The sequence below is a fragment of the Tinamus guttatus genome, unplaced genomic scaffold (assembly GCF_059628265.1).
Source record: "Tinamus guttatus ecotype Peru unplaced genomic scaffold, ASM5962826v1 Tinamus_guttatus_pri_ptg000172l, whole genome shotgun sequence".
In the NCBI taxonomy this organism is placed as follows: Eukaryota; Metazoa; Chordata; class Aves; order Tinamiformes; family Tinamidae; genus Tinamus; species Tinamus guttatus.
Window position 1 is genome coordinate 3,797,164 of NW_028288706.1, and position 26,025 is coordinate 3,823,188.

Consider the following 26,025-nt stretch of genomic DNA (forward strand, 5'->3'; position numbering starts at 1 on the left):
CAAGGGAGAACGGAGGGCCAAGAAAGGCTCCCTGCCTCTCTGTTGCCCTCCGTCCAGCCACGGGGTCTGCCGGGCCCAAAACAGCTACTGCCACCCCATAGACCCTTCCCCAGCCTAGTGTCCTTCCCCACCTGGCACCCATCCCATGGCCTGGCACCTTCCCCAGACGGCACCCTCCCGTTCCCGCTCCCACAGCCTGTGCAGCCGGCTCAGGGCAACCCACTCTGCCGTGGCTGGCACTGGGCCTGCGAGGGGAGCAGAACGTGGGGATGCCAGGGGATCTTCCTGCTGCTCCCAGCCTCGGCACTATCCCTGCCAGCCGCTCTGCCTACACACAGACACTTTCTCCCTTATCCAGGCTCTGCAGAGCCGCAGGGTGCGGTGCTGGCTGCCCCCCGCCCTCAGGTTCCTCTCTGCACCAGCGCCCATGGGTGCCACCCCCAGCTCCTCGCAATGCGGGTTCACTTCCAGCATGGGACCCCCCCAGAGCTTCCACCCGCATCCAGGGTGCCCCAACGCCCCCCCAGGCACCCACCTCCGCGCTCCTGGCACCCCAGGGGGACGGGCCGTCCCCCCCGCACGCAGCGGGCTGCAGCGCAGGCACAGAGCACGCACATCCTTGCACCGTGGGCCCCGGCGTGCCCAGCTCCCCCCGCGCTGCCACGCAGGGTGTGTGCGCGCACGGGTTGCAGCATGCACACACCGGGGTGGCTGCATGCACCCGCCCCACGCAGCGCCCGCGCTGCAGATGCACACACGTGTGCACGCACACACACACGTGTTACCATGTGTGCACACCTAGCACGGGGTAGAGCTTGCACACATGTGCACACGCACAAGGAGAGGATGCACACACGGGTGGGAGTGTGCGCTCACAAACCCGCACGGGAGTTTGAGCACGCACTCATGCACACACACGAGTTTGAGCATGCATATATACACACACACACACACACACACACAGAAGTTACTGCATGCACTACCCTGCATGATTCAGAGCTTGCACACACGCGTGCACACACACACTTCCTCGCCGCCCCCCGTGTCCCCGCACGCTCCGACACGCGCCCCCCGCGGTGCCCCCCGCTACCTTCGAAGTCGGAGAGGATGCCCTCGAGGTGCTCCTTGACGGAGAGCTGGGCCATGCCGGGGGGGCGCCGGGGGGGCGGGCATGGGAGGCGGCAGCCGCCGGGGCCGCCCCACCGGGCCGGAGCCGCTGCGCAGCCCGCGGGAGGGGACGGAGCGGCTGCCCCGGCCGCTGTGGGCAGCGCACGGGAAGGAGGAGGAGAAAAGCGAGGCCGGGGAGGAGGGGAGAGGGCAGGGGAGGAGAGGAGAGGGCGGGCGAAGCGGGCCCGCTCCGAGGCGCCGGGGGGAAGGGGAGGCGCCGCCGCTCCCCGCCGCCCCGGCCCGGCCCGCGGCTCCCCCGCCCCAGCGCTGCCCTCCCCAGCGCCACCGGCCACCATGGCTGCTGGACGGCCCCATCCCATGGGCTCCACCACTGCACAGGGATGGCTTTGCCATCCCCACCCCTGCTGTCCCCGTGCCATGGGCTCTGCCATCCCCGTCATCTTCATGCAACGGCACTGCCATTGCCAGTGCCACCAGCCCCATCCCGCTAGATCAGCTGTTCCCAAAGTCATCACCTCCATGCAACAGCACTGCCATCCCCAATGCCACCACCCCCATGCCACAGGTTCTGCCTGCCTAGCACTGCTGGCCCCATCCCACAGGCAATGCTGGCACTGTCGCTGCTGTCCCCAGGTCATGGGCCTCTGCAGCAGCTGAGGGACACCCACGGATGCTGCAGAGGAAGATGCTGCCAGGGTTCCCAGGGAGCTCCCGCCTGGCAGAAAAGGGGGAAATGGTGCTGGCGCGGGCAGGGCTGCCTGTCATCACCTCCCAGCGGGGCGCCTGCTGGGGTGTCATCGCCCTCCTTGGCTTCCCAGCGCGTGGCCTGCGCCTTGCGAAGCAGCTGGGCAGTCCCCAGGAGCAAAGGGTTAACCCAGCACCCAGCAGGGCTGCCAGCCGCTGCGGAAGGAGCTGGAAATCCCTTGCGGGAGCGCGCGCTCCGCGGTGAGGCGAGGCGAGCTCGGCGCTCCGCACCCCGCCGCCCCGTGAGAGTAAACAGCCGCTGGCTTAAGCGCATTCCTGGGCTGGGCCGGGGGTGGGGGCGGCAGCCTGGCCGCGAGCCGCCTGCGTGGCCCCCGCGGCCCCGGCCATGCCGATCCGTACGGCATCCTCGCCCGGGCGCTCCCAGCTCCTGGAACATCCTCCCCGCGGCCACAGCCCCGTCCCTGCCCCCTGCAGACCCGCTTCCCTGCCGCCCGCTCGGCCGACAACATCTGGTGGGCAGATGTGAGGCCAGGCAGCTCTCTGCCCTGCGGGGACCCCTGCGCCGGGCCCCACGGCCCTTGCTCAGGGACCACGAGCTGCCTGCCCCGCTCCCCGCCGTCTGCCTCAAGACTGGTGCCCGTGCCCCCCAGCACCCAGCCGGGCACAGGAGAGGCAGCCCAGCGCCAGGGCTCTCCGGCGGCACATCGCGTATCCAGTAAAGTCGGGGGTGATTTATGGTGCTGCCTCCGCCAGCTGAGCAGAGCCAGGCGCCGGGTTCCCGCGTGCCCGGCCCAAAAAAGGCAGAGAGCGAGGGAGCCGGCGGGCGCGGGGGGAGAGCTGGGGCACCGCACGCGTGCCCGCAGCGGGAGGCCGGCTCACCGGGCACGCCGTGCCGCGCCGGCCCTCCGGCTGGGAGCGCACACACGTACCTGCTCGCTGGATACGGCCGTGAGTGCTAAAGGAGGGAAAAGCAGCTGGCGCGGCCCATACGGGGGTGCCCAGAGTACAGGTTGGCCCCTATGGGGACAGTGCAGGGAGACTGGCGGCCCCAGCACCTCCTGCCTCGCAGGCGCCCAGCTCTGTCCCCGTCGCTGCTGCGTCCCACCTGCACAACAAGGAGAAGGATTTTGGCAAGGGAGGTTTTGGCTCTTGTGGCTGCTGCGGAGGAGGACGGTGCTGGGGCCGGGCCCTGGCAGGTAGCACCCACAAGCAGCCGCAATGGTGACACAAGGTGGTGACCACCCTCCAGGTGACAGCGAGGGCCTCCTGCCCATCGCTGTGCAAGGCTAAGGGACACAACACCGCTACCACTGACCCAGCCAGGACGGCCCTGGCTGCAGCACAGGCACCGGGCACCTGCAGGACACTTGAGCGGCAGCTTGAGGAGCGGCTCCAAGAATGCGAGTGGTTTCGAGGAGCGCGGGGGCTGCCTCCCTGTGCTCTCAGACTGGCCGAGCTGCTTGGGGCCTTTCTCGGAGCTTTTTAAAGATGCTAAGAGCTGCCCAGAGCTGTTCAGGGGCCCACCAGGGCCACCTCAAGGTGACAACCAAGCAGTTCAGAAGTTTGGAGAAGTGTTAGAGCTGCTCAGAGTTGTTTGCAGGAGTTTTGGGGTCGCTTAGAGCTGTTTGCTCAGAGAACTTCAGAGGACTTATAGGGTTTTCTAGGGTATTTTGAGAGGTTTTGAGACATTTAGAGAACTTCTTAGAGGATGCCCAGGGCAGTTGGAGTGCCTTAAAGCACCTCAGACCTGTTGAAGAGTATTTAAAGGCATTTTACAGGTGGTACAGAAGAATTTTAAGCTGTCATAGAGGAGGGTTAGAGATGTTTTAGAGCTGCTCAGACCTTTCCGATGCCATTTAGAGGAATTGTAGAGGGGCTTGGAGCTGTCCGGAATTGTTTAGAGATGTGACAGAAAAGTTTTCGTGCTACAGAGAAGAATATTAGAATGGTTTGGAATAATTTTTGAGGCCTTTTAGAGGGCTTTCAGAATACTCTAAGAGCTTTCAGAATACCCTAAGTATGCCTTAGAGCCCATTAAAGACAGTTCACAGCCATTCACAGGAATTTTAGAGCAGTTTACACCGTCACAAGATTTTTTGGGATCCCTTTTGAGCAATTTCAGGACTTCTGAAAGAGCTTAAGAGTTTAAGGGCTACTTCAGGCAGCTCCAGCAGTCAGAACTTCTTGGTGCCCTTCAGAGCAGGTTAGAGAATTCAGACTCATTTGAGCAGTTCAAATGCTTTAAAGCTGTCCCAAGACCCTGCTAGAACTTTGGAGTCGCTTCAGAACTTTTCAGAAGGCTTTTTCAAGATTTTTGGAGCTGTTCTGAAGTTTTAGAACATGTTAGAGCCCTTTAGAGCTCTGTAGCCATCCTGCAGACAAGCAAGATGCTCTGGAGCTGCTCAGAGGAAGCTTAGCACTGCTCAAGAGAGTTCAGAGCAGCATAATCTGGTCTGAAATAATTTTGGCTATTTTGGAGTACTTGGAACAGCTTAGAGTGGTTTAGAGGCCTTTTACAGCCTTCAGAGGCTTTGGAGCTCCTTGGAGGGATTTTAGGGCACCGTAGAACTAGTTTGGACTCTGCAGTTGCTTAGAGGGCGAGAGGAGGCCAGAGGAGGGGGGCAGCGCCGGCACCGGCGTTTGGGGCGGTTTGGGTCTTCCTGGAGCGCTTCAGCAGCAGCCCGCAGCGCCGCAGAGCGCCGCAGAATGTTCAGTGGAGTTTTAAAAGAGCATAAAAGAGGTTTCAGCTAAGGGAAAGCCCTCTGTCCTTACCTGGAGCGTATGGAAAGGAGTCCCAGGAGGAGCCGAGCAGCAGCCAGGCCCGGGTAGCAGCTCCCCCCGCTCCCTCCCGGGAAGCCGGATGCTGCCAGCTCCAATGGTCCCTGGCTCCTAACCCCACTCGAGCCCTCCCTGGAAAGCACAGGGCAAATCCTGCCCGGGTGCAGCCCCCTGCCCAGCCCCTTCCCCACCTCCATCCAGCCCGGTCTCATCCAGCCCTCCCAGCACTCAGAGCCACTCCGGAGCAAAGCAGGAATCTCTGGGCAGGAATCGTAACAGCTTTTAATCTGACAAGAATCGATACATCATTTCAGACAACACTGTTTTTGCCTCTTGGTTGGGACTTCCTTCACATACCAGTAGGGAAAGAGGAACGCTTTCGGGAAGTACAGTTTTTTTCTCCATAGGGACTTTAAAGCATGGTGAATGTGCAAGTCAGTGCTTTGTTTGCTTAAAACTTTTTCCCGGTGCTTATTTACAGTTACAGTACCTCTTTGTGAGCGACAGGAAAAAAGACGATTGTTTTAACTGGGGATCCACGACCCCGAGTTGAGAAAGGCAAATCTCCAATATTTATATATTTATACATATATATATATATATGCTTTTGTGTATACACAGATACATTTCTCTCTTCTTTAAAGTATTAAAAAAGATCAACCTTCATTCTATAAAAATACCTACTCTACAAGATAGAAAAATTTCCCTCTCCAAGTATACACTGATTTACACCCAAAGCTTCTCTGGAAATGTACATTACGTGGCTTCGTCCCGCGGACTCGGGGAGGGAGGGCAGCGGGGACAGCTCAGTGTTCGCTGAGGCTCCAGGAGCGCCTGCTGCCGGGGGCCGCGCTGCAGCGGAGCACAGGAAGGCGCCAGCAGCAGGTTGTGCCCCGAGAGCGACCGACCTGCCCTTCGGCCTCGCTCCTCCCGGCTCCGGCTGCTCCCGCTTTTTGCCGGCAGCCTCCAGGAGCCGGCACCATGCGGAGAGGGGAGGTCGGGGTCGCAGCGGCCCGGAGGGCGGCTCCGGCTCCCTGCGTCCGTGCGGCTCTGCCCCGCGCAAGCGCCCGGGCTGGCCGGAGCGCAGGAGGAGCAGGAGAGCAGAGCCCGGCAGCCTCCGGCCCAGGGGCTCTCGGGCCCTGGCACCGGGGACGTCGCCCTGCGGAGCACCGGGCCCCGGCTGCGCAGTGGGGGCTGCGGCATCTGCCACCTCGTCTGGCTGGTGGCCCCTCCGGTAAAACAGCGAGCCGGCCGGTTAGCAGCGCGCCGGCCCGGGGAAAGCTGTTGCGTGCGCAAGGCAGCCCTGCTTGGAAGCACTGGGAGGACAAGAAAGTACCCCCTCCTGCCCAGCCAGCAGCCAAGAGCCCCTTCCTTGCGCCTACTCTTTCCAGTACATCCTGGCATTTCCAAAATGTGACAAGCAGGAAAACTAACCACTCTTTTGGGCCGAACACTCTGAACGAAGCCGGACCCTCGGGAGGTTGCCGGCCCTCGGCTTCCCTTGGAAGGCAGAGGGAAGCAGGTGTCCAAGCGGCTGCTCCCTCGCTCCATGCGGGCACCCTTTGCCAGGGCTCCCTGTGCCCGCAAGCCAAAAGCTCTCCCATGTAAACATGGCTTTTGGTTCCTGGGGAGCTCTTACTTTATTCTCCAGACTGTGGCCGCCACCTCTCCCTGCTGGGGCAGAGATTCCCGCGCAGGAGGCTCCGGGGCCGGGAAAATGGAGCAGCCGCCAGCGAGGGGCTGGAGCGGGCTCTCCCTCCAGGCCTGCAGCTATCACCAGCAGAGCCCTGCTCCGAGCGGGCACCCTGCCTGCCATGCGACACTGGCCCCGGTGTGGCCACCATGGCCACCAAGCGGCCCCGGGGGCTGCAGGGAGCGGGCAGCGCTCTGGGCTCCGGCTGGCGCAGGGGCGGCCAGGCCCGTCCCCAACGTCCCTCGGACACCGCACGCCGGGACCGCCAGGCTGGACCGGCCACGGGGTGGGGAGAGCTGGCCAGGACCAGCCTCCAGTGCAAGTTGAAAGAGTCACAGCCTTTCCTGCAGTCCCTGCAGGCTGGAAAGACAGCACCGGTGTATCTAGGGCTGGGGCAGAGGGGCACATTGCCCCCCCAAGCTCCAGCCAGCTCCCCCAGCTCAACAGGCAATGCCCGGAGCCCTTGGGAGCTCACGACAGGCAGCAGGGCTGCTTGCTGCTCTGCACAGCGGAGCTGGGGATGCAAAGGGCTGCCGAGGGTAGTGAGCCACAGAGAGCGAAAATAAATAAGGAGGCAGGTGGCAAACTGCACTGATGCCCCGTCCCAGAGAAGGCGGCTGCCCTGCCTCTTTCTGCCAGCAGCGAGCGAGAGAGAAGCCAGCTAGCTCTCTGCACGCACCCATCCCGAGCGGCAGCGGCAGGGCAAGCATCAACTGTGCCGGCTGGATGAACAAACTCGCATTAAGTTAATTTAAAAAAAAAAATCTACAAGTCCAGGACATGTTTCCCTCTTTCCTAGGTCTGCCCCGGTGAGTGAGTGTGTCACAGACACTTTGGCAAAGCAGACACTTGGGCTGGACAGGGCAGCAAGGGAAAACGTCAGCTCCACCGCTTCCTTCTCCATCCCTTCATCCTACGGTTCAGAGAAACCCTCTGCTACAGCCCCGGCGTGGGCAGCTCCTGCTGCCGCCCCGCGCGTCAGAGCCTCTGACACTCGCAGGAGGGACAGTTCCCGTGCGCAGCCACTTGCCAGCTTTACTGGTAGCGGGGACAATGCAGTCCTTCCTCCGCTGTCCGTTGCCTGTGTTTCTTCTCCAGGTTCCCTTTCACCCTCCAAAGGCGGAAGGGTTTCAAAATAACAGAGTCAGACAACCAAGCATTGCTGCTGTTTTTCTTTTCCCCTGGTCCACTGGATTATTGACCCATCAATCTGAAGCGATGCTTCCTTGTGCCTTCATCAGGAGCAAAGACGTTTTGAGTCCTCTTTTTCCTCTCAGAGCACCAAATCCAAACCCAGCGAAGAGCGTGTGACCCGCGGCTCTTGGCCGCCCTTACTTCACTTCCAGGATGGAGGGGTTTGTCTCCATGATGGCCACGATGATCCTGTCGATGTAATCCTGCAGGCGGAAGTTGATCTCCTCTTGCTTTTGAATTGCTTCCATGAGCTGCGAGGGGGACAGAAAGGCAGAAAGCGGTCACCAGATGCCACTATCCCAGGACAGAAACATTTTCCTGCTGCTCAGCGCACCAAACTGTACCCATGGCAGCAGGGGCCGTGACCAGCACACAAAGACACATTGGACTGAGGAGATTTCCCCCTTCTTCAGCTTGGGTTGCTCCTCATCAGAAAGGAAGGGAGGGACCGGTGGGACTGCACCGAGTCTCCTGAGCCCCTCCGCTCCCAGATTAACTCCCTGCTTCTGCAGGGGAGTCCCAGCTCTAGCTGATCTCCCCACGAGGGGGGCTCCTATAGGCCAAGCTTTCCACAGGCAACGCTCCATGGGTCACATCACACACCTGGCGGCCCAGACACAAGAAGCCAGAGACCCGCCCTGGGCTAGGGCACAGGCACAGCAGCTGAGTGCACATTTGAAGAGCACATTATGGTACCTCTGAAGCTCATCCCAGCCCTTCCCCTCCCCTTGAGGAGGCTCTGGACCAACAGCATGAGAAGATGCCCTCAGCTCCTGGCCCAGCTCCTTAACTCTCCTCTCCTTCCTCAAGTCTCAGCCAGATGGGACCCCAAAGAAAGCAGGGCTTGCCACATCTCCTTCTGGAACCCCAAATATCCACATGCATTTTCCCAACATCTTTCTCAAGATCCTATAGATTTAATTCTGGTACTTAGGCTCTCCAACCAGTACCTGGGGTACAAGTTACTGGAGCAGGGAGAGCGGGTGCCAGAGGAGGAGATAAGAAGCAATCTGCCCAGGATGGATGGCACACACCATGCCCTCTGAACTGTGCCAGAAAGAGGAGCACTATCACAGGTGGGCAAAGGGCAACGATACAGGGCCCTCCAACGAGAGGACTGCCAGCACACTGAAGGGCACAGCTTTCTCCACTTCCAGGAATGGGGACTGTCCTGAAAACTTTTTGAAGAGTCTCATGGATATTTCTTTGCTCATGACAGCTTTCTAATGACTTTTGGGAGTGAACTGTACTACAGACAGGGCTCCTCCCAGGCTTTCTGTACACTGAGGGAAGATTAAACACAACAGGCTCCCCAGAGAAAATGCAGTTTGAAGCAGGCAATTCCCTTGCAGCCAGTACCTCGTCTCTGGAGACGGAGCTGATCTCTGCAGCCAAGGACTCTGAGAAGGAGGCTGAGAAGAGGTTCTTGGCTCCCTGGATGCTTAAGTTAATGATCTGCCCATTCAGTTCATCGTTCTGCTCCTTCAGGTTCCTGTTATCCTGTTCACAACAGACATTTGTCAGATGCTGCCAAAGCATGTGGTGCCCTGGAGCAGATTGCTCAACCCTGACTGCACGGCTGGGGAAGACAGAGGCTCTTGTTCCATGCAAGGAACTGAACAGAGCAGAGTAGGAATAGTTGGAATAGAGTCCAACTTCACAGAGCCTTTAGACAATCTAAAGGCATGGGATGTCCTGGAGAGATCAAGGATATCAAGATTTTGAGGAGCTCTAGAAACATGACATCCTTTAGAGGAACATAGCAAACAGGTTGTCAAATCCAGTGCCAGATCTTGGGGAGGCTGAACACCACACAGGGTGGCAAGTCCTAGGTCCATCAGGGAATCTGTCTCCTGCTTTGCAAGCCAAGCAGCTGATATGTTTCCTTCCCCGCCCAGAAGCAAATACCTGCTTGAGCTGCTTGATCTCCTGCTCCAGCTCAGTCTCCCGTGTCCTGCTGTTGTACTCCTGGAGTCCCATGCTGCTGCTCCTGCCTCGTCGCTGCTCAGCTTCCAGCTTGAAGAGCTGCAAGTGCTCGAGCTGCTTCCTGAGGTCCTCGATGAGCTGCAGCGCAGAGGAAGAGGACAACTGTGTGAGCACCACGGCCCTAGAAAACCCAACAGCTCGCGCGGTCACTGCTGGTGCAACAAACTGCAGTTTGACGGCAGCGGCAGGATTGGCAGAGCCGTTCGGAGGCACACGGCTTCCCTCTTCACAGCAAGCAGGAGCAGGGGGGCTACTTAACACTGAGAGAGCAGCGCCAGCCCCGGAAGGACAGCGGAGCCCCGAAGATGCCGGCTCCGAGTCGGCAGCGGGAGGCAGAGCTCTCCTAGCAACGCGGGCGCTTGCCCTGGCAGCTCCCACGGCTCCGAGCTCCCTCCTGCTGCAGCAGGAAGCCTTGGCCGGGACCAAGTGCCGTGAATGCCCGTCACAGCTGAGCGCTCTCAGCCCCATCAGGAGCGACTCTGATTTCCCTTTGGAGGCCTAAACTTCCTTTCCTACTGTAGCAGCGAGCTCCATTTGAGCTTCTAGCTGGAATTAGCAACCACACAGGCCCCTGGAAGGGGTATCTGTGCCTCCCACCCCGCCGTACACAGGAGCTGGGAGCTGTGCCAGGACAGGCTCCCGCTGCTGCTAAGCAGGGCCAGCTCTCACCCAAGTGGCCCTGCATCCCTGTCCAGCCCCGCTAACGCTTGCCAGCGCTGCGCACCCCCATCCCGGGATTCTGGCACCGCTCCTTTGAAGCGGGAGAGAAACAGGCCCTGTGGGGAGCAGGCCAGGAAGGCAGAGCCTGCCTGGGTTTGCAGATGCAGACACACATACTCAGCTGAATCTTAACAAAGCAAGAAGTGACAGATGCTACACAGAGAAGAAGCTGCTCTCTCTGTGCCCCGGCAGGACCACGTGCTGGAGCTGCAACTTTCCCTGGAGCAAGGCTCCTCTCCAGCTGGACCAACTTGCGAAAGGCAGGAGAATCCACACACCACTCACCTCCTGCGTAGACTCCTTCTCCTTCTGAAACTGGTGCCTCTCCTGATTCAGTTTGTCCCCCATCTTCCTCTTGTTCTCCTGCTCCTCTGTGAGCTGGACAGTGAGGTCTTCGATCTCATCCAGCAACTTCTGCTTCTCCTGCAACGAGAGGAAGCCCAGAAGTCACAAGCCCCGTCTCCAGCCCTGCCCGGGCTCTTCCTAGTTGCTCAAGGACACTGCACACGCCGAGCACCGCAGAGAACGCTCTGCCTGCTGACGTATTTAGGCGCTCTGCCTGCTGCGATTTCATTTGCTGAGGACTTCAGAGCGTGAGTGCTTTGGCAGCAGTAAGAAGAGTTACACACCAAAATAGCACCATTGGAGAGTAAGACAGTAAGAGATGATCAAGAAAAAAAAAATCCAGTAGTGATCACCACGTGGGAAAATACTGGCACAGCATCTGGACAGGTTGGTGCTGGTGTGGGATATTGCTTGGGCAGAAAGGCCCCAAGGGCCAACCTGAGGTCTATCCCCCTCAAAAACAAACCTTTCTAAAAGCCTAAAACACTAAGAGGACACACCAGACAACGCTGGTGTCCAACGGTCCTTGCCAAGAAGCATCCATAACCAGCTCTGAAGGAGAACTTCAGCTCGCCTTGGGTGCTCTGGTCTACGGAGCACAGCGCCAGCAGCACTACATGAGCACGAGCTGCACTGTTAACAGCAAAGTTCCTGTTTCAGACAAGAGGCAAGATGTCAGCTTCTCAGCAGGGGCTTCTCTTCTCAGCAGGGAGGAGCAGTAATTGCACCTCTTCCTGCTCATTAACCACATTAACTGTGGAGAAAGGGAACGCTGCTCTGCAGAGAGACGGAGGAGCGAAACAAACTGCCTATGGCTGAGCACACGTAGCCAGGAACTTGTCCTCAGCCCCCACGCTGCCTCTCAAGCCTGGTGCTGCAACCTGGGGTTTTCATTTACTTGTCTAATGCTTTAGATTTTCATCTTTAATTTAGATTTGGAGATTTAAAATCTTCAATTTACCAGAGGTTTGAACAGCAATGTTGATTACCTGTCACCTCCGATCTGCACCTCTCTCCGCTCTCTCCAAAAACAACAATCTTGTCCAGCAATCTGGGACTGTGTTATCCTGGCGAGCCTTTCACCTTGGCCTCATTAACAGATCCTAGGCCTGAATCCCAGGTGCAAGGAGAAGGGAGATGATCGCAGAGATACCCCAGTGCTTCGGAGGCTCAGTGTGCACGTCCCAGTGAGAGCAGACTGCACAGGCAGGACAGGGACATTTCTGCTCCCTTTTCCCCCTTTTCTTCCTTCTGACAGCTGCACTCCTGCAGCCAACGGTCCTGCACCCCGCTCCAGGAAGCGGTTTTATGGGAATAGGGACAAGCCTCCACAAGAGGGCACGAGCACCTCCATAACCAGCATGGAAAGTGCCACCCAGCTCCACTGGATGCCACTGGGGGCTCAAGGAGGCTAAACTACAGTGAGCAAAGCAAACTGGGGCTCTGTTTTACAAAGACTGCATGGCACCAGGAGAATCCTGGCAGCTTTGTCCATTTACTTTCAAGATATACACTAGGAATCTGCATTTATAATATTAAGGGATAGCTCTGAAGGTTTAGTTTACAGGACTGGAAGACAGAAGAGGCTCTGAAGGGATTTGCTTGTTACATAAATCAGATTTTATATAGGCCTTTCGTGCACCTTAGAAATTCAGCTTCAGCCATGCGAGGAGGCAGATACAAACTCAGAAATGCAGCTCTGGCACAAGCCTCCTAAATCATAGATCAGCCAAAGCACGTGCACACACACCACTAAAACCAGAGCAGAACAGAGCACATTAACAGAGCGCTGCAGGTGGGCAAAGCAGGACCTGCCAGGACAGCAGCATCCAGAGATTCGGAGCAGTCACGGCACTTCTGAGGCATTTCCAGGGGCTGAGACAGACAGAGCCCTCTCAGGCACAACTGCACACTGTCCTCACCTCCTCGAGTCTCTCAATGTTGGCTTTTAAACAAGGGACACAGGATCTCAGCTCGCCGTTCTCGTCATCCAGTTGCTGCAGCCTGAAACAACACAGACACGTGCTAAAAAAAATCCTCCAAACATCCTGAAGGTAGGGGAGTTGCATGAAACATGCCTGGGAATATCAAAACAGCATGCCTAGGAATATCAAAGCCTGCAGAGATCTAGCTTTGCAAACTAAACCCTCAGACTTCCACTGTTCCCATTTCTGTGGGGAAAGCGGGGCAATCCACACAGCCCCTGCTGAGTCCTTTGCCGCTGCACGCTCTCCTCAAACAGCTCCAACAATTTTCTTTTGGCCAAAAGCTTCATTGCCTCCCTCAAACCTCCGCCCTAGGCAGCGTCAGAGCGGCTGGGGTTTGGAGAAGGCTTCAGCTTTGCGTTCTCCAGGTAAAGCAGCATCCATCTGTGGTGGCAATTGCCCTGTTACGAAAGCCTGATAAAAACGCTACCTTCATATTTCATTTCCAACAAAGGCTGTGCAATAGCAGAAAAGATTCTGGAAAAGTAGCAAAAATAAAGAAACAAAAACAAAAACAGCCCCCCCCCCCCAAAAAAAAAAAAAAAACAACACACCCTCAAATTTAACATCTCCCCTGCCACTGTTTTCTTAGGAAGCCAACAGACTACATGAAGCCTCCTGGCCAGGACACCGCCTGTGTGACAGCTCTGCCTTCCTGGTAGAAGAGCTGGGGTCTGGTTCTGCTCTAGGACTCTGTTTTGTTCCTCCAAAAACACAAGCTTCGACCACATTATGTTCCTACAGTGATGCTTCCCTCCTTCAAAAGGGGAAAATCCACTAACTCTACACATGCTTCTGCTCAACTCGGGTCAATTCCCATTGCAGTTTTGGGAGCAGGATGAGACAGTTGCTATTTACACAAATGTGACTCACACCTGCACATCAGACTTCTGTGCATCACTCGTGAACAAGCACTCAAACGAACACCTTCTTCTTGCACACACTGCAGGGGACACCCACTTACAGAGAAATGAGATAAAACGGTGAAATTCAAATAAGGAGCTGATCTGATTTCCTATTTTGGTACAAAGGTAAGGAAGGAAAAGTAGCCAAAACTCAGGCTACACTGTGACTTTAACTACAATTTTAACCAAGTTATCTTCACTTTCTCTTGTATTTTGCCTCCCTAGAGGCCACAGTCATAAAGCATCAGCATGTCCGTGTAGCCAGGAGAGACGCCACCACCCAGCCCTGCCCCAACCCTACCTGGCCTGCAGGTTCTCAATCTCGATGCTCTTCTCTCTCTCCATTTTGCTCAGCAGCTCTCTCTGCTTCTTGATCTCTTCCAGGAGTGTTTGGTCAGCCCGCAGCTCCTGCTCCTTCAGCTGCTCCTCGAGAGCATTTGCTCTGCAGAGAAGAAAGAGGAGTCACCCCTGTGATGGCTGCCTCCATGGCACCATGCCATCCAAGGAGCTGTCAGACTCTCAGCCTTTCTCCCACCCCACAACAGCATTAGGAGAGGCAGACTGCAAAATACAAAGGCTGATTTTTCAAAGGAAAGTAAATCCAGAGCACTGTCAAGCAGGCGTACCAGGGCTTCACTGCGCTCCAGGAAAGGCAGTGGGAAAGCAACACGGCCCCTGAAGCCCCCAGGGATACTACTGCTGACCAGCGGGACATTTCAGTAAGGTAGGTGGGAGATGCTGCTGCTGTGTAAGACACCAGAATGCATCAAGGCCCATTTTAAAGGGGAGGCCAACAAGAGTGATGGGAAGCACAGCACACACCCCAGTGGGCTGCAGTCACAGCACCCATCCAGAATGAGTTACTTAAATCGAGTCTGGTCCTTCTGTTTGTCACACTTCAATGCCTCTAACCAAAAACATGGGATCTGCAAGTCCAGTTTCTCTGTGCAGCAGCATCACCAGCACTTTCTGAGCAGCCCTGAGGCTGCCACTCTGTTCGGACAGTGGTCGTGTGCGCTCCGGCAGGGCAGATGCATTTGGCAGCAGCCCTTGGAAGCAGGCAGAGCCCAAGCTGGCTGCCCCAGTTACAGCTATTGACTCTAAAAACACCCACCCACCCAGGGAACCCCAGCAGCAGCCAGAGAGCTGAAGTCTGCTAGGAAGCCGATGTGCGTAACTTCTGCAATTGCTTTACACAGGGAAGCCTTTTGCCAGATGAACTGATTCTTCCACAAGCAACAAGTAAACTAAGGGCTTTATTTGATTAAAAGCCAGCTGACACTTCTGGGCCAAGCTACTAAAGTGAAAACATTCCCCTCGTAGCAAAGTTTATCAGGGCTTAGAGAAACCTTTGTCTCAGTTGCACAGTTCCACAGCACAATTATTACTTAACAGTCTTACAGCTCTATAGATAAACTCCTGCTGGCTTTATCTGCAGAGTGTAAATACACGCCTGGAAAAGAGAAGCCTGTCAGATTAATAAGGACAGTGATCTTAAAACAGGATCCAAAGGGCTACACCCCAGCCAGGCTCCGAAAGCAAGAGGATCAAGTTCAGCTATGGAGTGGGCAGAGCAGAGCTGCATAGTGCAGGCCCTGCTGCATCTCATCCACATCTGTCGAATGAAATGAGGGCCAGAAGAGGACAAGTGTGTTTCTCTTCCCAAACAGGAGCGTTTGGCTTCCAGAGAGCTGTGAAATTCTCTGCTCCTCTAAGTCAATCCCTAGAGGACCAGTGAGCTTTGGGAAGGGAAGGATTTGGAGGCACATATTAAAAAGCTATTAAAAAAAAAAAAGGAGAGATAAAAAAAAAACACAAAAAAGCCCTACAGCATCTGCCTACAACTGAACAAAAAATTTCAGAAGAGTGAAGTGCAAGCTGGCATTTTTTACCAGGATATGGACAATTTGCACCTGCAGAGACACAGGTGATTTCCTGATCTCCTGGGAATTTGCTAGATATATACAGGATGCCATGGTGCTGCACATGAGGCTCTCCTGCAGAGGGGACACCCTGAACCCCTGCTGGACCTCACTCACGGCCAGGGAAGGACTGTGGCGAGGACAGAGCTGGGAAGCTTTGATGCTATTTTCTGCCTGCCTCTCTCCTTCCTGTTGCCTCCTTTGCCCATGCCCTCGAGCGCTTTGAGAAGAGGCCCTTGCACACCCCACGGGTGCTGCGGGGAAGGCACGGGGTGCTGCAGCACATGGGTGACACTGTGGAGGACACTGAACTGCATTTTGAACGGCCCGGTGATGAACCGCTGCGCTCACGTGGTGCAAGGAGGGCTCCGTTACCTGTGCACGAGCTGCAGGTTTTCCTGCTTCAGCCGGCTGTGCTGCTCGCCGTTGGCAGCCGTGTCCTTCTCCAGCTCGGTCACCCTCTTCTCCAAGAAGACCACCTGTGCAACAGGAGAGGGAAGGTTCGGGTGCTGAGACCGTTCGACAGAGCGGTACTGAGCAATTCCCCACACGGGTACGGCCCGTTTGCTTCGTGGCTCCTTCACAACTGACTTCCTCCAACCTTGCCCATCTCACACAACTCTCAGCATTACCCACGTCCTGGTCTGCACTATGTGAGCAGTCCCTTGCTACAGGAACATTTGCTAGAGCTGACCTCATGCCTGGGCAAGCTACCTTAAAACAAATGGCAACTGCTAATGGAATCAGATAGTCACTCCTTGATTTAAGGAAAAAATCCCTTTACACTCTAGTTCTTGAATTTTGGGCGTTTCCCAAGGGTCAATGCACTGCCAAGTGCTTCACTCTTTCCTTTGTTCGGTAACTTCATGGCAACTGCAGGAAAGTCTGGAGGGAAAAATCCCACTGAGCTCATCAGAGTCCCAGTGCAACTGTCAAAATTTCCATGAGTTTGGAATAACCATCCCAGTACTTCAGAAAGGGCGTAACACAAAGATCCTGTATCCAAAAACATCTGTAAATAAAAACACGTCCTAGGAAATGATGCCAGTGTGGAAAATGATCCAAAATGAGTATTTTCTACCTGTACCTATAGGTTCTGAGTCGTATTTGCATTTTGAGTTGTTCTCGCTCAGTATAGCACATTGTAGAAGAGTGAAGAGGACTAGAGACCCAGCTGTATTTCACACACAAGCACGAAGTGCGTGTGTGCTGGGGGGAAAACCCTAGGAGGAAAGAGTACACAGTCCCAAAATCCAATTGTTGCCAAGACAGGAACAACTGCAAGACAATATAGCAGCAGGCAGCCAAACACATGTGTATTCTCCCTGGCACCACTGCTCCATGCAGTTCTCTATTCATGAATCTAGAATTAAAAAGCCATTTTGAAAGAGATTCATGACTGCAGCAAATGTTTATACAAGTCACAATTCACCTCATCTTTAACTTTCTGACTTTCCCTTAGCTATTTTTAGCTTGTGGTGATTGAACAAAAGCTTTTTTGTCCTGCTGCCCAGCTCCCATCTTGCCCTATAATCCTTTGCTCATAACTCCCCAGTAAAACCGAAGAGAAGCAGCACAGAGTCGGCTTTATATCCTCGTGGCAAGATGAGCAGTAGCAAGATACAATAAAGGAAAGGAAAATCTTGTTTCAAATCAGATGACTTTGCTCATCTGAGAAAAGCCCAATTTGACAAATTTATTGCGAGATGTGAAGCAGAAGTGAAAATCCTGTTCTGTTAGTGTCACTCCAGTAACAGGCACAGTTTCCTGCAGAGCAGCACACATTGGTGGCACCTCTGAGCCTTCGGCAGTGAGGAGGACTCTGCCCTCTCTCCGTGCCCTAAGAGGGCAGCTGACACAGGCACCGCTCCAGCATGCGGAGGGGATAATGCCAAGTCACTACACAGAGGTGTTTGCCAGCTGACCAGCAAACCTTCACTCCCAGGGAAGGCATCAGACAACCTCCCAAACCCAACACAGCAACTCCACAGTTTGACCCAGAGGGTTGTTTTCCATCCCTTGAGTTCTGAGCGCTTCAGACATCTAACCAGCACTGATCTAGCCTGTCAGCACACAGAAAGAAAAGCTACAACACAGCTTTTGCCTAGGGATCTCCAGGTATTGCAAGCCATGAACAACATGCTCCAAAGAGCACGGACGCCACCGCTCTTACCTTGTCCGTGATGTCCTCTTCCGTGCAATCCAGAGTATCCCGGTAGGACTCCTCCATCACCCCCACGGACAGTGCGCCTGTCTGATGCAACTGTCTATAACAGAGACAAACGGCCCCAACCCACAGCAACACAAACATTAGGGAGAGCATTGCAGAACACGAAGGTTTAAGATGACATTTGCTATTGCAGAGCGCGATCCTCTCTCACATCCTCGGCCGCTGCCTCCTTTTCCGGGAGATCCGACCACGCTGCTCCTTCTGGGGCTACAGGAGTCGCAAGCAGAGCCAGCTGGGGGTCAGCCCCTCACAAAATCACAGTCCTTTTCGTCAAGCCAGGCTCCAACAGGCAAACAAGGCCACCACCTTGGAGTTCCTGGACTACGCGACTGCATCGGTGGCCGCTTCCTAGTGGAATGAACTTGCCCGAGTAAGCAAAGCACAGAGGTGGACAGATACTGTCGAGACTTCATGCTATGATCACTTGTTCTTGCTCTTTGGAATAAGAAAAGATAAGAGCTCACTCTCTCCACTTTCTTTGATGAACTTACTAAGGCTGTGTTGCCCAGCAGAGGACAGAGTACTTTGCTCTAGTCACTGATAATGCTAAAAGAACACGAGGGGCAGTGGGTGCAACAGGAGGAAGGGAATGAAATACCCTGAACTTATTGTGAAATACCCCAACCCGCCTCCCACCACCCGCCACAAAAGCCAAGAACAAGCTAATCATTAGCAAGGGCTTGCAGCATCCCCGTCCACATGGCTTTGTTTTGGTCTAAAGGACACAGCTCCCAATGCTCCGTGGAACAGTTCATCAGCTCTTAATTATTATTATTATCGCTGAAGATAAGCTCCATCTTCACATGGCAAAGTACATAACCAATGCTACAGCGAGAGTCTGTTATATTGCACTGTGAACTTTAGAAAGATGCTGCCTGGAGAGAAAAATACATAAATAAAGGATGTTGCCAGTGAAATTCTTCTAATACTACCAGTGACTTCAGTAACGCGGCTGACACCACGGTCTGCTCTGAAGCGTGTGGACTGGCAGCCTCGTGGGGCACACTGGTGTCGTTTCCCCTTCTGTAAGCACAGAAGCAGCTCATACAGCACAAGTATTTACTCCTAGCCCCTACGAGCTGCTGGGTTACCTGAATTTGTATTCCCTAAAGGCAGCAGCTCCCAAGCCAGAAGGGGTGCAGGGAGGCTGTCCAGAAAGCCAGAAGCTCCATGTAAATTCTCTGGAGACTCCAGTGCAGTGAGTTAGAAAATCAGAGCCAAGTGGAATCCCTGCAGTCAATCTTCTCTACCAAAGTGGTATCCTAATTTTTAATCTGATCCTTAAATAAGGACAAGTGACCTGTAAGTGTCCTGAGCGCTATATGGAAACACAGGACAACTGCTCAGGGCTTTCCCCATTCACCTGCGCTGCTGCTACAGGCAGTTTGAGGAATCTCAGCCATGGAAAGGGCAGTGCCTGTGAATGGAGAGGGGTAAGAAGGTCCAATCTTCCATAAAGAAAGTGTATTTATTCCCAGAAGTTTAACCTAAGCCCTCCCTAAATTTGCTGTGCCAGAGAAGTGGCTACATCCAGTTGGAATGAGCCATCTGTCCCTGGAAAACACTACGCTTCCAACCGAGCATGCGAGGAAAAGCCAGCAGTGGTTCCCGGAACGGGCAGATGGAGCTCGGCGGAGCCACGTGCTGCAGGAGCTCCTGCACACAGGGACTTGCTCCTTGGGAGCTCAGAGTATCAGTCCTACTGGTTCTGTCATTTAGAGGAGGAAGGAAATTAATTTTTAACCATGAAAAGCTAAAATAAAATGCCAGCTTGACTCTAAGTGAAAAGTCCTGTTTTCTCTATCTGCAGACTCCTCCTGCTTCACCAAGTGCCTTAGCAAGGGGGCAACAAAGCTCAAGAAATATGAAAGCAAGGGACAAGAATAGGCCTAAAACAGGAAGCCGGGAGACAGGCTGCTCCATTCAGCCTTCTTTCCTGATAGTGTTTTTAACAAAAGTCTTGAAAGTGAGAGGACTGGAACTAGGAAATCCAGTACAAGATCCACTTCCTTTCCAGGATGGGAAATCATGCCAACGGAGACTTGCTGACCGCAGGAAAAATTAAAAAGGGAAAGGTGAGAGAATAGTTGGGGAGTGATTTAAAGAAGCTGCTTGATTCAGTGCAGCTCAGCTGTCCTTGTGCATGACTTACAGGGACCAAACTGAGTGCGGGAGCCAGTGCTGGGGACAGAAGCTTTCCTGGACCTGCCCAAGTGAGTGAGCACATGAACTTCCAGAGGGAGCAAGGCTGCCCCAAGCACTTCCCAAAAGAGCTGCCTATTTCCCCCCAAATGTCCCTGTTCTGTTTGGAAACAAGCAGAGGGAAATCCAGAGGACTCAGAAGGCTACAGCCACAGCGAGCAAGACAGAAGAGGCAGGCTGGGCAGCTACCAGGAGCCTCAGCATTGCCTTAGAGCACAATGCTAAGAGAATGAGGAGGGATTGCGAGGACACAAAAAGACAGAGGGTTTCCTAAGGACACGATGGACCTTCTCCTCCACAGGCTGTAGCAAGGGGTCCCCAGGCACTCTCAGAAGGCCCTGCTGGAGGCTGCAGCACTGCAAGGTGCTGGGCAACACCATGCAGAGCACAGCGCAGGGCGGGCGGCCCGCGTGGAGGGCGAGGGGAGGAGAGGGCCCAGCAGGGGCATCCGAGAAGGACGTGCTTGCTGGGGACGTCCCCCCAGCTCCACATGCCCCCGGCAACGGGGCACACAGGGTGGGGGGAAAAAAGCACCCTTGGTGTGTCCCGAAAGAAATCAGGTCAAAGCAGCCTCCAGCACCAAGCACAAGAGAGAAATTGCCACTTAAGGAAAAAAATCTGTTATGAAACACACCCGAATTAAACCCTGCTTTACCCCAGGAATATGCAACACGGCCAGAAGTAACACACCATGAAGCTATTCGACAGCCTTCTGCAGGCAGGGCAGCTCACATGCACATTTCTCAGCAAAGCAATAAGACAAATAGCAGCTTACCTTGCTACCTTCTTGCTTGAGAGTCTTTTATTCGGACTGTGAACCAAAAAACAGGAAAGAGTTAGGAAAACCAACAGCGAAGAGCAAGGGAAACAGGAAACTGAGAACACTATGGGGCACATCCTTTGCTATCACAGCACAGAGTGCACACACACACACACGGACACACACACACCCCATACACAGCCAGCACAGCTGACGCAGCCCACATTAAAATGCAGGTGCTGAAACCGTTCACATGTTTAGAAATGTTTTGAATCACATAAAATAACACTGCAGAAATCTCACCGACTCCAGCAAGGGTTTCCTCTTGCGACTGTCCAATTCCAGGCCCGAAAGCTGATCCCCAAGGAGAGTGCTAATAATAGACGTGAGTTTGGCGGGCCTCAGCCCAGCCCCACGGTGACCCAGCCTGCACGGCACCCACCCAGCTCCAAAACACTCCGAGTCCTCTCTGAGTGCTGCCCTTGCAGCAGGGTCCCTTTGCAGGTGCTGTGGGGATTTTCTTCTTGCTCCCGCCTCCACCGGCCTTTCCATGAGTTTGTGCTCTCCGCTTCACACTTGTCCCAGATTATTCTCGCTGGGCCATATTTGGCTCTGGATCACCATAGAACGGCCAGTTATTTGTAATGCGAAGATTTTAGGGGCTGCTGATCCATGGCACTTTCTGCATTTGGAGCAAGGTCCGCAGGCTCTTTCGCACAGGTAACTGAGCGAGATCGTGCCTCTGTCTGTGAGCTAGCCAGCTATTACTGTACCACTATGGTTATGGTTTAGTTCACACTTAACATGTGTTATCCTGCCTGTCCCATCCTTGCCATCGGCAAGGAGGGACAGCAGTGGCTGCAGGGGCACACTCGCCTTGGAGTAATGGGAAGGAGCATCTCCCAAGCAAGTGGCACCCATCAGGCTCTTGCGGCAGCTTCCACCCAGTCACACAACCCTCAGCAAGCAGATGCCACTTGGAGCTGTTATGGATACAATACCGGCACTAAACTACATCTGCAAGCGAAAGAAAACAAGCCCAAGCTAAGCAGCAGTAATCACATTTACCGAGCTAAGCATCTGGCAAAGAAAAAAGACTCAACACAATCGCAAACCCATGTGGCGACCGCGTGAGAGCTTGTTTCTGACTAGAGAAATGCAACAGCTACAATTAGTTCTTGGAAGGAGGAATTAAAAATAGCTCAGTGCAAGTTTCTTTGCAGAGCCCCTGGGAAACAATGCCGGGCCAGGGATTGTTGCTGGCCCTCGTGTCAAAAGTACATCCTCAAACCGGAGATTTCTAAGGAGAGCAGGAATCCCTGTTGGCCAGGCTTCAAGGACGTGCAGGGCACTTCTTCCCAGCCCTGTGGGGAGGAGGTTGGGCCCTGTCTTTGCCAGCAATTGTAAGAAGTCATGTATGGTGCTAGGATCCAAGGGGAAGAAATTGTTTTTCCCTGCAAGCAACTTATTGCAAACCAGTGCCGGCACCTTCGGGTGCATCTCACAAGAGGGTGCGACACCATAACTTCTGACTCAAGTGCCCTGCAACCAAAAACACTGCGGGCTGGTCGTCTTCAGGATTCACCTCCAGGGCTTGGCAGCTTCCCTGGTGCAATGCAAAGCTGTTCTGTCCAGATTTTGGTCCCATTTCTGCTGTTCTCTTAGCCTGCAATCCACCATTTCTGTTCCATGTTGCATCTTCACATTGCTAGTAATATCAGGAGAAAAGGATCAATCCCAGCACGTCCCAAGTGCTGCTTCTGTAGAGGGTGCCTCTCACCTGCTTTCACTAACAGAAAATGCTGAAAATCCAACTTCCATCAGGTCCGTTACAGGTGTCACTTTTCCCTCTGCTCCTGGTTTGCAGCTCTTTCCTTGTTTTGCATGAACCTATGGGCCATCCTGGAAGACTAGGCACTCACTCCAAAACAGTCTGGTTTTGGCAGTCCTACCTCTTGACATTCTTGAGGCTTCCATTTTTCATCAGTTCCTTTCTGTTCCTTCCACTACTATTCCCACTCACTCTGAGCACAATGAAGGGCAGGGAGGTGTCATTAACCTTGCTTGCTGTCTTCCAGCGAGGTGTAGCTGCCCAATTGCCCCGGGCCCTTCTCCTGCTGCTCTCGCCAGGACACAGCCTGTGCACTGAACATCCTTCACTCTGCTCATCTTGGAGCTTGACGGGCCTCCTGCAACCCCCATTACCCCTTCAGGTCTGAAAGGAGCTCCTGAAAATTTGTAGTTCTTTTTCTTCTCGCTGGGCCAGACGCTCACACTAACACAAATGCTCCTTCCCATGAAAGTTGTGTGTTTCATTCTCAATCAGTCGTTCAGACATGTTCTCTTTCTTCTTCAGAGAGTATTCCCATGCCATGGGCATTTTGGAACTATTCCTGTGTGTTTCTTGTCCAGGGCCAGAAAGATTCTTCTGTGTTTCCTGCTGTCCTGTTGCCCAGCACCAGAAAGTTTCTTCCCAACTCCAAGGAACTTCTGCAACCAAAACACCCAACAACAACAGTGTGCTCAGGCCAGGCTTTGCATTTGGCTTCTGTTGGATGCCTAATTTACATATCAAAACTGCAGCTTAAATAACAAGCAGAGACCAAGGCAAGTACTAAAGAGAGGCACCTCTTGCAAGTATTTTCTTTTTGTTGGTTTAGTCTTCAGATCAAGTCAAAATGTGGAGCAAGAGGCCGATACCCTGGTCACGGCAGCAAGACAGGCAGAGTCAGCAATACATCAACAGTCAACAACACACACTAAAGCTGTTTTGAGTTAAGTCCCAGAGGTGTCTGTATTTTAAGAAACACTTCAAAACACTAGTTACACTTAAAACACACACTTGTTACGCCGCTTCCTCTTAGCAATTTAGAAAGTTAGATAAACTGAAGTACTTTGCAGGAACAGCTGCAGACTTACACACAGAGAATTGGGAGCACGGATGGAGGAATCTCATCTAGTCACCATAAGCCCAAAGGGCACATGTAGAAGGCAAAACAATGTGCAAAAAAACTGTTTCACTCCAAACGATGACCTGGAACAGGGTAAAGAAGAAATTGCTCCTCCAGCAAGTCAAAACCGATGTCATTCCCACAGAGGCGCCATGGGATCTGGAAGCCTCCTCTGGAAATCCCATCCTTCACCAGGAGGCCCAGAGTGTTAATTCAGCCTTGGACACGTTTGGTGGGGAAAGCCTGGGTTAGTGGGGCTGCTGGTGCACCCAGGAAGTCCAGCATTCTCCTCATTATTTGCACAACTAACTTGCATTAATCTTCAAGGCCTCCCTAGAGGCTCATAACAACAAAGGAAAACACTTGTCTGAGAGAGGCTAAGTACATTTTCCACAAACAAGTTTCTGTTTGTCTTCTAGCTCTCTTCCCTTAGCTACAGCACAGGAGAGTTCTCATTTTGTGCTGTCCCTGTATATATATAGGACAGATCCAGAGCAAGAACATGACCAAAATGAGCTTGAAAGAGCACAGTGCATAGGAGAAGAATGATCATCATTAACATCAGGTCTGCTATCCTTCCCAGCAGACTGTTCTAACAAGCTAGAACAAATAAATCCTTCTGCATCTGTCAAACCAGCAAGTCAAACTGCGGGCTTGGAGAGCTCGGAAAGTTACTTCTAAAAACTCCTGAAGTTGCTATATGAAGGCCCCAGCATTTAGCATAGCTACACTGCTCATGGTGGATGGATGGATAGGCAGGCACCTGGAAAAGCCAGCCAAAATGAGATTTCACTGCTGTAACTTCAAATATCTACAGAAAAGGTCCCAAGCCCTAGAGAGCAAGCTGATGTTCCCAAATTACTGCTGCAGCAGGAGGAAGGATTGCTCCAACCCTTCCAGATTTGAATCAGCAACTCAAAAGTGCTTCTTGGTTGTTTCTGACCAGCCAAAAGACCAGGCAGTCATTTCCTTGATGACAGAAATACTGTACGTGACCAGCTTAAGACTTCAAACCCTGTCTTACGGCCTCCGTTACTCGGAGCGCAGTGAAGTGCAGCATTCACATAACACTCAACAGGACGTGCATAGAGACTGATTAGAGCAGAGCGGGAGACTCCCATTGTCTGTCAGCTCCGTGGTTCTCATTCAGTGAAACTTCTGCCTCCCTCCATAACCCTGTTACGGGCTCCACCACCTGGAGAGGCTCACCCAGCTCAGGGACACTCGTCTCCTCTCATAAAGGCTCATGAAGAAACACACTGGCCACGGAAAGCTTTGCAAGACAAGGAGAGTCTTCCCTTCTCCAGAACATCATTCCAGACACTCAGGTTGCCATGCACGAGATCAATTACCTATTCATTTCAAGATCATTCAGGCGAGCAGAAAGATCCTCAAGGCGGTTGATTTGTTTGTGGCACTGGCTACAGTAAAACTCAAAAGCTTCATCTGCGATAATGCTGTGCAGTTTCGCAGCGAGCGGATTGGTGCTAGAGAAATCACAAGTGTCAGTTTAACAGGACAGAACAGACTAACCCGCTTTCGTCTGTGGCTTCCACAAGCTAAGTGCACATTTGCAAGGGAGAGTCCCCAGGCAGATAATTTTTTTGCACAAGATACAAGTCTTGCAGTTAAAGATTTCAGGCAGACCAGGTTACCTTCACACTCAAACACGAGTGAACTTTTAGAAGCACAGCATCAATCAATATGGAGTTGCCATAAATTAGCCGGACTTCTGTTACTCCCCTCCCACAGAATTTGCAGATATTTGCGAGTGGTGAATTTGGCCCACGTATGCAAATCCATATGCCAGCCTGCCCTTGTGGAATATCCTCCCAGAGCCCCAGGAATGTCAGATGGATGCTTTGCACAAACCCATGTACCTACAACATTTATAAGCTGTCATCATTTTCCAAGCAACCTGTCTCAGATGGCCCCAGGGATCTTCCCGATCCGCGCTGTCAAACACAGCCTCAATGGACACACTGCTGCTCACAGCAGGGAGTCTGGGAGCAAAATGTCTTTGGTCAGTCACACCATTTTCCAGCGGGAGTATCTTAAAAATAGAGCAGCTGTGTTGCTGTAGTGCTGCTGTTTGCAAGGCACACCAGGGAGGCAGATTTTCATTTCAAAGAGCTGCTCTTTGAAGCTAAACTCTAAAAAGAAGGATAGCGCTCAACTTTTGTCACTTCTTTTACAGAGTGAAGCATGTAGATTCTCATGAGGCAACTCAGCCCTGCTGTTCAGGAAGGGAAAGCCTGAAGTTCATAGCTTGGCATGGGTACGTGGATTTCTAGAGCACTTATTTTACCTTATTACTTCACGTGCCCTATGGCTTTTCGGTTCCAGTCACTCCCATGGACAGCAAGCTGCCCAGGCGTTCGACAAGCTGGGGAGCTTTTTCCCCACCTGGCATGACTTGGCTGATAATTTGGCTGAGGGATCCCAAAAGGCAAAGAGTTTTTATCTTTTAGGGCCAAACGCACACCACAAAGCCTTTCTGCCAGCAAGCACGCTTCTGGAA

The 26,025-nt window shown here is 53.6% G+C and overlaps 1 protein-coding gene across 3 annotated transcripts in view; it reads right to left on the minus strand.

Annotated features, from left to right (window-relative positions):
- Positions 1-7,003: 7,003 nt before the first annotated feature.
- RAB11FIP3 (RAB11 family interacting protein 3) overlaps positions 7,004-26,025 on the minus strand; it is a 76,419-nt gene continuing 57,397 nt past the window's right edge. For 2 of the 3 annotated variants that reach the window (XM_088523078.1, XM_088523077.1), the window contains 10 exons: positions 24,857-24,991; positions 20,569-20,604; positions 17,535-17,628; positions 15,737-15,840; positions 13,741-13,881; positions 12,472-12,553; positions 10,490-10,627; positions 9,407-9,562; positions 8,858-8,998; positions 7,004-7,749 (listed from right to left, as the gene is read on the minus strand). In XM_088523078.1, the coding sequence (XP_088379204.1) occupies positions 7,636-7,749; positions 8,858-8,998; positions 9,407-9,562; positions 10,490-10,627; positions 12,472-12,553; positions 13,741-13,881; positions 15,737-15,840; positions 17,535-17,628; positions 20,569-20,604; positions 24,857-24,991 (1,141 nt within the window). In that variant the 3' untranslated portion in view covers positions 7,004-7,635. The remainder of the gene's footprint in view (positions 7,750-8,857; positions 8,999-9,406; positions 9,563-10,489; positions 10,628-12,471; positions 12,554-13,740; positions 13,882-15,736; positions 15,841-17,534; positions 17,629-20,568; positions 20,605-24,856; positions 24,992-26,025) is intronic. The other variant, XM_088523079.1, reaches the window with a different exon arrangement.